The sequence below is a fragment of the Strix aluco genome, chromosome 2 (assembly GCF_031877795.1).
Source record: "Strix aluco isolate bStrAlu1 chromosome 2, bStrAlu1.hap1, whole genome shotgun sequence".
Classification (NCBI taxonomy): Eukaryota; Metazoa; Chordata; class Aves; order Strigiformes; family Strigidae; genus Strix; species Strix aluco.
This window is the reverse complement of record NC_133932.1, coordinates 80500065-80512806: the sequence shown is the minus strand read 5'-3', so window position 1 is coordinate 80512806 and position 12742 is coordinate 80500065. Positions and strand designations below refer to the sequence as shown.

The 12742-nt window shown below is 37.0% G+C and overlaps 1 protein-coding gene across 7 annotated transcripts in view; it reads right to left on the bottom strand.

Annotated features, from left to right (window-relative positions):
• The window catches only part of ABCC4 (ATP binding cassette subfamily C member 4 (PEL blood group)), a 155472-nt gene that overhangs the window by 57240 nt on the left and 85490 nt on the right, over positions 1-12742 (bottom strand). For 5 of the 7 annotated variants that reach the window (XR_012622011.1, XR_012622012.1, XM_074815448.1 and 2 more), the window contains exon 20: positions 9691-9770. Coding sequence is in view for 5 of the 7 variants with exons in the window: in XM_074815448.1 (XP_074671549.1) it covers positions 9691-9770 (80 nt within the window). In the remaining 2 variants the exon portion in view is untranslated. Of the gene's footprint in view, positions 1-4238; positions 4461-6683; positions 7173-9690; positions 9771-12742 lie in introns of those variants that run through there. The other 2 variants (XM_074815447.1, XM_074815446.1) reach the window with 2 other exon arrangements.

Sequence of the window (12742 nt, the reverse complement as noted above, 5' to 3'; positions counted from 1 at the left end):
TTTGAACTATATGGACCTTCCCACTTCAGGCCTCTTGTCCTTCATGGCCATAATGCCAGAGCAGCCCTGCACCATACCCAAGAATACCTCATTTTCAACTGCATGACCTTTTCTGCTCAGTCAAGTCTAATTGTTTTGCCAGAAGTCAATTCTGGGTCTTTCAGCAGCTTTAAAAGCTTTGTGCTACATTTGAACTGTGGGCTCTTCTGTTAAAAAGAGTATCAGCTCTTCAGTAACAGCTCTTCAGCCTTACAGCAATTACAAGCTTTTAAGCATTTTACTGTTTGTTCTTGCTATTTAAAATACACTATTAATATATTTATTTTTAGGTGGAATGAAGTACTACTCATATTTCTGTAAGTTCCACAGCAGCCCCTCTGCCCCAGTTAAATGAAAACTATGAAAAATATTAAGGACTACAGCATCAGCTATCCTAAGAAGTAAAACTACCTTCTGTTCTTTTCTGGTCGTACTCTTTCATAGGAGATATGCAAAAAATGCTTTTTAGCCGGTCTCTGGGTTTTTTTCCTAACTTCCCCAGAGCTCTGCTACTCTGATAGACCTATAAAATACTACTTTCCTATTCAAAATAAACTCTTGACTCATAATTCTTCAGTACTACATTCTGTTCAGTGACTGTTCAGCTCCAGGAAGCTTAACAGTAGCCTCATGCTTTCAGCAACCGTATTTCAACTAATCAGCATCACCCTGTTACCACCACCTTCAGGTTTCACCCAGTTCAGCCATTCTCTGCAGGTACAGAACCCTGTGGCATCTAAAGGAGTAAAAAGAAACTTCCTTGGCGGAGGAAAACATTATTTACTGTGGTAAGCATATGCTCATTCATAATTTGTTACAAATATGCTCCAAGACCATCATGAAAATCTTTCAGAATTGTATTTATCACAAACCATCATGTACCCCAGCATTACATCCTGTAACATTGATGCAACACAGAGAGGTATAAGCTTCCCAAAGACATATGACATTCAGTTCCCAGCTGAACTCTCATCTTTTGCTGTATAGAACTGCCCACACTGTTGCCTCTACTTTTTGAAGAATAAACTCATCTGGACTTTTCAGATCAGCTGCAGAGTTCACCAGGCAGCCACGGTATCAGCTTCAGTAAGAAAAAAGTTCTTACGTTCTGCATGAAATGCACACATAACCCTGGCAGCACATTTCTATGAGATGCAGTCTTTTTTTACTGAAGATAATTCCTTGTCTCACATGTTTGTTTTGGGCATAAATATGCATAATGATTTAACACAAACACCAGCTATATGGCTTAGTAATTCAGACTATCTCCAAGTTTCTCCTTCCTCTTGAATCAAAAGTGAAATCTCCAGTCCTTTTGCCAAACAGTGAAATCCTAATTTGTTTGTAAGCACACACTGTCCTATCTATAATATATCAGTAGTTTAAGGCAATCTAGAAGATTTGTACTTATCACCATTTGGAACAGGATTGTTACACTCTATGACTGACAGCAGAATTAAGAGATTTCTAGCTACTGTAAAGTGTTAGAAACGTTAATGATCTTAGGAAGTCTTAATCATCAGTCTGAGTTACAGATGTGAAAGGTTGCAATGATGCTTAAAAAGTAAGGTAAATACCTATAAATAATAACAACAATTCCCACTTTGGCACCAAAAGCAGAAGTAGTGTATATAAAAAGATAGAGCAGAAAGAAAAGGAGAAAACCGTAGAACTTAAGTTCACTTACATTAGTGTTTCTTTGCCCTCTTTCACAGCAAGAAAAGCAAACAAGAAAATACCTTCCAACAGATATGAAGAGCCCCCCAGATGAATGGAATCTCTTTGTGGAACTTTTACAAATTCCACCTTAACCAAAAGGGGGGAAATTTCCAAACCATATAGAATGGGGTCACATTACTGGACTGTCATACAACTATCCTGCTTTCTAGTAGCTGAAAATGTGTTGAGAGTAATCTGATAAAGAAAACAGAGAAACCAATTTGGAGAAGAGCCGATGGAAATTTTGTATTTACAGGTTTCAGTCCAATATACCAAAGTACTGTAAGAGCAACTACATTTTTGTCTTCCTACCACTAAGCCACAATCTGCCCAAAATGTTCGTGAAATTAAGAGGAAGACTGCATCTCACAACGCTCACACGCTTTAGAAAAAGAAACAGAGAAGACAGACTTCCACTAAGTGAAAGCTAGATTTATTTTTCCAAGTACTATATTCAAAACACCAGTATTCTATGTTTCATTGAGAAAATGGAAAGAACAGCCCAGTAACCAAGGTATTTCTACATTTACCATATAAATGAAGAATAAAAACTAAAAGGAAAAGGGTTAAGAGAAACAAGAAAAGCCAAAAAGTGGTAAAGGAAAGACAAGGAAGCAAGATGACAAAAAGGTAATGAAAGCACATTTTTCCGTATTATTTTATCTTCCTTCCCATGTTAGATAAGGGGTTACATCTTCAAAATTTATTAAGAGTAAGTAAAAACAAACCCTAAAATATTAAGGAAGTTACATTATGTTCCCACACAAATTAAGTTTTGTTGCTGCAATGATATCTGATGCCTTGACACTAATATGTGGAGAACGACACACATACCTAATTTATAAAAATTCTACATGCTAACGTAAATAAGAAAAAAAAAAAAAAATGGAGTGGGGTTGGGCAGGATTACATATGACCGCTATAGTGAGAACAGACTTTTAGCCTTCAGTAGAAAACAGAGGTCCTTGTATAAACAGGAATCCACCTATTATCTGTGACTCTAGACTTTACATGTTTTATCCTATGCACATACCATCAATCTAAGTAAACAGGCAGTCCATATGATGCAAAGACACTCATCCTTACATTCAAAGGAATGCGATGACAGGTACAGAGTAAAGACCAGCAATAGCTTTGGCATAGATTATCTCCACTGCTGGTCACCATCAACAAGACTAATTGGCTACTGGGACTCAACAATCAAGGCATTCAAGGACAGAGGAATGAAAGGTCAATAAAGAACTGCATTATTTAGACAAGTGTCTGCTAAACTCACAGCTCCTGCATGCTGGTCTTGGAGACACAAGTGCAACCCAAGCCTTCTCTCTCTCTTCCTCCTCAACCTCCCACCTCTTTTTTTTTTTTTTTTTTAAATTTTGGGGGGGTGGGAAATGGTATGATGATGACCAGGCAGACAGAATGAACAGTGTTTGTTTGTTTTTAACACCACAGTGTATAACCTCTTTTTATTTCAAAGAAAATAACAAAAATGAAAGCACATACAAATATCAAATGACAATACCAAAAATTAGTTTTTTATCATAATGATAATTTTAACCTTTTCTGAAATTAGAGCTCAAAAGTAACCAATACAAAAAACATATTATTTTTCTTTAAGTTTTAATTAGTCTTTCATCACGCACTAGCAAGATGCACTGTAGTATGCATCTTGGCAATGTACAGTTAGAACATGAGTTCCACAGAGAAAAAGTTCCATGAGATTTCAGTCATCAAGTGCCATGAGGCAACTGGATTTTTTTTATTTACTTATTTTTCATCTAAAAATCAGCACAGCTGCAGAATCTTGTGATCTAACCATCAAGCAAAACCACCAGGATTCAGCAGAAGGGAAACCAAAATGTGTCTCCAAGATACAGGCCTGCTCTATGTAACAGGCTAAAGAGAATATGCTGACGTTTAACATAGATCCCACCACTGGTTATTTTCTCACGACATATTTATGATCATATTTTAAACACACACATGCAAATGCACACATACAAACACACAGAAAGAACTATTATTTAATGAATAAAAATGTTTCTTGAAACTCACACATGCATACATACAAAACCTGGCTAAACTGGAAAAGACAACACAACAAACCCCCCGGAATCCCACCTCTCACAGAAATCACAAAATAACAACGTCATTGTTAAACTAAAAGATCCTGGAATTCCTTCTACACACTTTCCCTGACATCTTCACACAATAAAATGCAGGGGTCAGTGGTACTGAAACAAGGAACGGCAGTTCCACTCTTGTGCACATACGAAAGCAAGTGACCCAAGCTATTATTCCAGTCTGAGGCACTTTTTGTTCCCAATATCCAGATGCAGCAGCTTTTTTTTTTTCACTTTTTTTTTTTTTTAAAAAAAAAGAAATTACTGTGGACACCTCCTTCACATTTTCCTTTTCTTCAGCATTTTCACTTCATAAAGCTGCAGTCAATGTGTTTTGTGTGTGGTGAGAAGGGAATGGCACATTCAGTGGTGGTCTCAGCCACAGCCTACATTGGTGGTTCAAGTAGTCTCAGGATTAGGTCTTTGTGTGTGATGAAAGGATATGAAAAGTCAGTTATTTAAACTCAGTCAAGCTGTTGATTTTGGGGAGGAAAAAGGTTTTGCAATTCAGTTTTCCTCAATAAATCACTGCCCTTCTCCAAGGGCAGCTGCAGATAGTTCACATGTTCACAGTGTTCTCTAGAAACAAAACAGATCATGATTTTTTTTTTTCCCCTCAATCCAACACAGGATAAGAAATCAAAATGAAGGGGCCATCACATTAAGTTACTCAAATTCACTAGAAACTAAAGCAGAAAATCAACTCTGCTAATAGCTAATAAGATCACTGAAGAATCAAAAGGGCAAGAAACTACAGAGAAAACCATCCCTTTAAAATTTATCATAATAATTAACAAATCCAAAAGAAAGACTGAAATATCTTTCAACGTCCTATGTATTCAATGAGTTTATAGATATAATTTTCACCCAGTAGTTTTGGGTACCCATCCTGCAGATCAATCTCAAGTCAAAGTGAGATTCAGGTATGAAAAACAAGCCTTTGACAAGCTCTCAAAAATACAGCATCCAAAATACTGCCCACTTAGGAATATCTGGGCTAATGTACATAAAATACTATTAAATGTATTAGATTCTTAATTCCAAATATTTTCTTGTTAAATTCCTTTATTGTATTCCTTGGATGACCTTTTCCCAAATTAGTATAGTGTATTTTCTTAGCACTGCATTGAGCTAGACGTTGCTATGCATTTTAGCCACAACATTTTAAACTACAAGCCCCGCACCTATCAGTGAATTCCACTTCAACAGAACTTTGTACTCCCACAGAGCTTAAGGCAGGAGGAGGAACAACAGTTGGTTATAACACTGAGTACATCAGCTGGTATTTTCAGAGGCACCTAAGAAAATTAAGTAACAAAATCCCTGTCATCTTAAATGGCACCTGACTTCCTTAAGTCCCTTATTTACAGGATGATCAAGCACGTACCAACTAAAGAAAGAATTTCTGCAATTATTTGCGTTTGGGTAGCCCTTTGAGGCTGCTGTCAGGTCTGCCCTCTGATTAAACCAACAAATACATAAATAAAGCATACGTATCTAAATGAAGTAAATGTTTAAATCCTCCTAGAAAGTTTTAAAGTACTCTAATGATCTTCACACAAGTAATCCTTTACCTGAGGAGACTGTAACTTAGTTGGAAAACACCTGCCAAAAATACGTAACTCAGGATAGGAAAAACAAAGCAAGATGCAGAACTGAGGCTAAGGAGGCTAACAGTACTAAGACAGGTAATTAAAAATATGTGAGCTCACAAAAAAAAAAATACACCACCTTCACCAAACAAGTTCATTCAGCTTTACAACTATCTGAATCAACCTATAAATGTTAATTACTACCTGATTTCACAAACATATTTAGTGCTGTATTTAGCAGAAATAACAGGTGTCACAATGAACATAGCATTGAGGTGGTTTTTTGGTGTTTTTTGTTTGCTTGTTTTGGTTTTTTTTTTTGTTGGTTTGTTTTTTTGGGTTTTGGTTTGTTTTTTTTTTTTTTGGTTTGGTTTGTTTTTTTTTTTTAGGAGAGCTGGTATGGAACCTTATGGTCAGCCAGAATCCATTACAGAAGATAAGGCCCAGGCTTGGACTGCAGACTGTAAAGTTTATTTTTTACTTTAATGAGCTTTGAACTGGACTGTAAACATACAATTAAAAATATCTCAGTTTGAGTGCCTAACTTAGTCTTTGGTTTCTTTTCAGTTTCTATACTTCACATCTACCTACGAAGTTCTGTTCAACAGCCATGTAGTCAAACATAGCCATAAATGTGTTCTCATAAGAGAGACTTATTTTTTATTTACATTTCTTGCAGATACAGCAGTAATTTCTATAAAAAGATAGTCAGCTCCACTAACATGACACATCTCATATGCTGTTAAAATTCATAAGTTAAGAAGAAAAAAATGACTGCCTCCTCCTAGTGAGGACTGCCCCTCCTGCCCCCAATCTCTTCAAAGACAGGTGTGCTACATTTTGGTGCCAAAGCAAGCCAGAGAAAGAAAGGACGGCAGGAAACTTTAAACTCAGTGAGAGTTGCTACTTTGGGAGCTATTGCAAAGCAACAGTTTTGCAAAATCTAGCCAGGTTTCCAGAAGAATACACAAGCTCTATGACGCATTTTTGTGCTTGCCACATACTTTTTATTTTTGCTTTAACAAATAAGTGTACAGTAATTAGCCACTGTCTTGAAGAGAACTGACTCTTTCTTCTTTATTGACTTGATAGAAGATGTAAAAAATTCAACTCTCTTAGTTCAAGGAATTAATTTTCATCCAGTATAGCTGTCTAGACTAATCATGCTCATTATGACTGTAGTGCAGTGTATAAATCTTATTAGACACTCTATAAAGAACATTCCCAATTTTTAGAATTGCTGTAAAATCTGTACTCAGTGTAACTACAAAATTCTCAAAACTAGATTTTAATAATTTATTTATTTATAGGTAAATGGGCTCATATTGTAGTTTTTGGGTGTCCAATCACATTGTGTATATTTGTGCAGAAATCATACACTCACTTGCCAATATAGTAAAAGGGTGGAATGCTTCACAACGATCCTAGCAATAACTCAGAAAAAGGACCACTTCTTCAATGCAAATCCGCTCAAGAAAAGCTTCTACACACAAAGTAAAATGAACCAGTTACTGCATTGTTTATTAAGTTTCACTTGATTCCTCCTGACAACCATTTAAACAATGAATGTTGGGAAATGTCTCTCAAAGAATCAGCAACAATGGCTGGGATCAGAGCTTTTATATTTAGCTAATACTGTTTTTAGAAAGGAGAAAATATTTCTTCCTGAAGGGATTATAGGACGTCTTATAAAAGACACCTGCAAACAAAACAAGTGACAAAAGATCTCTATCATAATTGATAACAGTTATGCTTTGTAAAAATCTGTGCTTCTTCAGAAATAAATATCGTATCTTTGCTATTGAATTTCAAAAGGCATCCACTAACCAACAAGCCTGCCGATCAAGAATATTAAGTTTTACAAAACCTGACAAGAAGGAAGTGCTTTTGTCTTATGGATAGCACTGCATTGTTAATCAACAGTAGGTTGCTAAATTTTCTTTTCTGATGCCAAATAGAACAGGCAAGCTTTGAAACATAGGATCTTTTTAATAGCGTACTAGACCTGTAACATCTACTTTACTTTTTGGAAAACTTTTTACTTAGAATACAAACTTCAGAATTTGACAAATTATTCAAATTTAAAAGAAAAGCACTAAGTAATCACCATGAGGGGAAACGTTTACAAAATGCGCTTTACAGTAGGAGCTTGAAAGAAGAAAACAATTGCATCTAGAGCAACAGCCTTCATTCTTTCAACCCAGATCAGTTAAGTTTAGGTAAGCATATACTGCCTAAAGTATCTATACGCTGGTCAAATAACCAGGTTTTCCAATTTGCTACTAGAGGATTCGGTCTTCTGTATGTGCCATGCATACAGGTTACCTCCTTCCTTAGCTTTCTTTAGGAGCAAACCAGTTGGTTCCCTCAGAAGAAAAGAGAGTATAATTCTCAAGACGGTTTGCTTCAGGGTCTGCTCCCAAAAGGAAGTACAGACAAGACCACACCAATTTTGGCTCCCTCTGCTTACACAGACTTCTCTAACATTTTCCCAGCAGATTTTGCATCCTCAGACAACCCCACATGCCTTTAAACCACATGCCAGGGCATGCAAAACACTCGGTTTCTTGCTATAAAAAAACCATGCAAGTGGGCTGCAACGCAACTCCCACATTATTGTAAATGCATGGAACTAAGGAAAAGGGTTAATAATTTTATCTGAAGACCACTGGACCCAGAGGATGCTCTGGCCATGAGCAGTATGTAGAATGAACATACACAGCACAGTCTGCTGTAAAGGCGACAAATACAAACCCCTCTGCATTGCTTGGTCTAATGGCCAAGAACCACTATACCGAGGAGATGGTTTTGACTTTGTGGATGTAAATCCTACGCTAAAAGAAGAGGATAAGGATTTCAGGACAGCCTGAACTTCCGGGGGAAAAAAAAAAAAAAAAAAAAAAAAAAAAAAAGGCACACATGTATTGTCCCAGTTAATGAGACAGAAGAAAATTCAGAATCTGTATAAACAGTAGAAAATGAGTAGTATATTATAGAAATATGTTTATATTGCACTTTCAGGAAAGAATTTGTCAGGGCCTTAAAAGCCCACGAACTCAAAATCTTAATATTCACTATAAGCAACTCCCTAACTCACAAAAAACCCCAATTGCTTTAATTTGTAGGTAAAATACAGCACCTTCCTTTCTTCCCCAAAACGACATGTGGCACTGTAATGTATTGAAAAAACACATACCTCAACTTTAACAACTTCACTGAAGTAAGAAAAAGACTTTATCTTAAAAAGTGTACTAACTCCTTGGAATAATTTTTTTTCTTCCTATTTTCAAGAGTCCAGCATTAACAACATGATTAAACTGCTCAACCCGAAATGTCTTTGGTTTATTTTTAAAGAAGTCAAAACAAGGTTTAGATCCCGCGTAAGTTATCCCTACGAGATGAAGCAAAGTTAGCAGTAGTAACTTAGGAAACGTTTCTGACTTGAGCATGACAGGTCTGATCCACTAAGTGGATCCAGATGACACACTACGCCTTTTCTTTCTCTAGTCTCCATGATTCTGTGTATTCTGTGATTCATGTTATTTTCATACAGTACGATCAATTTTTTTGCAGCTTTATCCTTCTGCAATTTTTTACAAGGGGGATTAATAGCAACTGCAACAGAAGAATTACCTTGATGTCATATATAATCCTTTATCCTCTCATCATAATCAAAATCTCAGTGCTTTGTCCATCTTTCTTGTCTGCAGCAACTTATTTCACTTGTTCCTATTAAGGCTATTATATTCACCCTATTACTACTAATCTTTTCTTTGTAAATAGCCACACCTATTTTAATCCAAAATGGTGTGGTAAGCATTTGATTCTTTGTGGAAGTAGACACATAATTAGGTTAATCTCTGCTATCTTTTCATGTGAGTTGATTGTTTCTTTACTATGGACATATTTCTTGTAAGAGCAATAAGCTTGCCAGATTGCTTGGAGGCAAATCAGGAGCAATTTACCAAGCATGTAGCTACTATGAACTGAAATCTTGACATAATAGCAAGCTGTGTATAACCACTCCTACCTGCCAGTTATTACTCATGTTAGCTTTTTACTGACACATTAAATTTCAACCGCACCTTTCTTTCACAAACAAGTAGTTTCATTCAACTCAGCTGTATCTGTGACAAATAGCTGATCTTCACCAAAGCGTACTGGAATCTAAACTCAGAATGCAGTGCAGAAGTCTTTGACAATAGCAACCGTATTACCTGCACAAAATCCAAAAACGTCAATGGAAGCAAGTCATCCAGGTGGCCAATATCTTTGGAGAAACGATTTAAGATTCTTCCTACAGAAACAGGATTGGAGAAGAAAAATAAAGTAAATATAATTCCTGAAAAGATCAAAATATCTTAAACACACCATGTTTTACCATTTTAGTAACAGTTAAAAGGAAACAGCTGGAATCTAAAGATTAAAAAAACCACTTTTTGAAATCACCATGAAGGAAATCTTTTACAACCACTGCAATATATTTTGAAGAAGAATACTTTTTTATAAATGCTTTTCACCCAAATATAAAACCTTTACTTAAACTCCTAGGAAAAAAATTAAAAGGGGCTTTGAAGATAATAGTTCAATAGAATTTAACAGGTGAAACAAACATGCTTGATATGCTCAACATGTGTAGGTAAAGGTTTACAGTTCAGGCAACTTAATGCAAGTTTCATCAAGTAACATCAACCAGAATCTGCTCCTATCCTTGACTGAAACTCACTAGTGCATTCATGTCCCAGATAGATCATAGTTGATCTAACCGATCCTTTTTAGTATTTCTGTTCCCACTCCTCCACTATTATACATGGATTCAAAGTGCAGGCATTTCTGAAATAAAATTTGAGAAAGATTTGCGTTCATGCAGCCTTACATTTATATTTATTCAAAACCTTGACAATACTGATCTTTATTAAAGCTAATAAAACAATTTTTAATCTGCGGTCAGTGAAGCATTTACACTTCTCTATTTTCCCAAGTTCTACTTGAGTGAAAAAATCAGTTATAGCAAGAGTTCTTTAATAATTAAAGTCACAACACTGCCACCCATAAGTGGATTAGTATCTCTCTCTGTTAATCAATATCTCTACTCACCAGGAAAGAAACTAAGCTAAGGATAGAAATGTGTCCTTTTCTAAGGTGTGTAATGCCTGTACATGCATTCACATTGCTTTTTTATCTACATATATCTTGATTCAGTTATTACTTCTAACTGGTACAAACACATTCACTGCATTGGCAACAAAAGCCTTTTTTTTTTTTTCCTTTTCAAAGGAGCTCATTAAACTGAAAGTAGTTAAGTTTAAAGTTACCATGGAGTGCACTGGAGACGTTAATTCAGAGATAAGAGCTTCTGAAGTAACTTCTGTAGCAGCCATCATTCTAGTTTTCTGTTCACAGCTGTCTCAGAATTACGAATTTCGTTGCATAACACCAATTTCTTTTTTCAAGGGAATTTCTGTTCCACACCAAGCAATATGCAAAACATCCTCTCCTCAAGCCTGGGACATGACTCCAAATAGAGATACTGGTGGCAAACAGCTTATTCTGCAGTACTTTACTACCAAAGACAGTTACTTAAGGCAGAAAACAGTAGAATTCATCCTATTTTTTGGCTTTGCACAAAGAGAGGAAGGGTATATAGCAGCACAACACTCAGCAAAATCTCTTTCATCCGTTTCTACTGAGAATGGCAGCTGGGAATGTTCCCTTTCACTTATTTCATGTTGGGGTAGATACATCAGGAGGAACTTCAAGGCAACTTTTAAAGTTTCCTTTTCCTGTCATTTTCTTACATGGAGACTGGCCATGAAAGAGTGATCTATCACATACCGCATGCATGCTGTAGCTAAGACTTCTTATTATCCCTAAATATCACATTCCAGGTTATTTCACGGGCCAAAAGAAAATCATTTAAAGAGGTTAAATGCTTCCTTCTGACAGGGCTTTCCTTAGTGGCCTGTCTAGAAGGGGCAGATGAGGGAAACAAGATAGCATAATGGATTGGGCTCAGGATATTAGCAATCTCTTCCCAGCTCTGCGACTTGCCTCCTGAGTGACTTCACTTTATTTTACAGAGTGAAGAGCAGAACAAGGAGAGGTGACAGTGCTGAGTCCCTCGGTGAAACACTGTGAGACCCACCAATGACAAGCGGTACACAAGGGCAAAGGATTATTCCTATAACAAGCAAATATCACCTTAATTCAGCCTCAGAACTGCCCTTTGCCTCTTAACCTCAAATAAGTTTTATTTGTGGTGGTTTCAGACTGATATAAGAAGCTATTGCGTAAAGGCCATCCCACATGACACTACCGGGAGGCAGCAAGGTCACTCAGGCTGGCTACTTTCCATGGTCATAGTGCAGGTCAGGTCAACGACAGCACCTCCAGGAATCAAGCAATGCCTTCATGATCTCCCTCACCTCACAAGCAGAAAAACACATCTGAACTTGTTCATGGAAAAGCACTGTGCTTACTCTCACTTTGTACAGTATGGACAAGGCCTTAAGGGCTAGAGGAGAGAAGCCATTACAAAACGCTTGCTATTGAAAGGAATTTAACTCTTGGGTCATTTCAGTTCCAGCAGTATCTCGGAGTTCAGCTGTCATCTTCCCTCCCTTGAGATTTCTATTCAAGACTCACCCATCAAAAGTTGCTTAAGGATGAATTTTGCAGATTTTGAGTCTGGGTTTTGGGGGTTTTTTGTTTTTTTTTTTTTTTTGTTTGGTTGGTTGGTTTTTTTTTTGCAATTGTTAGAATAGAATAGAAGTATTTCAGTTGGAAGGGACCTACAATGATCACCTAGTCCAACTGCCTGACCAATTCAGGGCTGACCAAAAGTTAAAGCATGTTGTTAAGGGCATTGTCCAAATGCCTCTGACACTGACAGGCTTGGGGCATCGACCACCTCTCTAGGAAGCCTGTTCCAGTGTTTGACCACCCTTCTCAGTAAATAAATGCTTCCTAATGTCCAGTCTAAACCTTCCCTGGTGCAACTCTGAACCATTTCCACAAGTCTTATCACTGGATACCAGGGAGAAGAGATCAACAGGAGGCTGTGACAACCTCCAACCATTCCCTGAGAAAGTTTGTGTTGCAACAAGGACAGCTTTAGGCTGAAAGCATGATACGTATCTGTCCCAGTGCTATCGGGAATAAAAAACTGGCATCGATATTAAATGAGAGCTGCAGAATACCCGCCTTTATCCTGCACACCAAGAGCAACTGTGGCAACATTCTCTGCAGTAACATCTCTTCCAGTGAAGT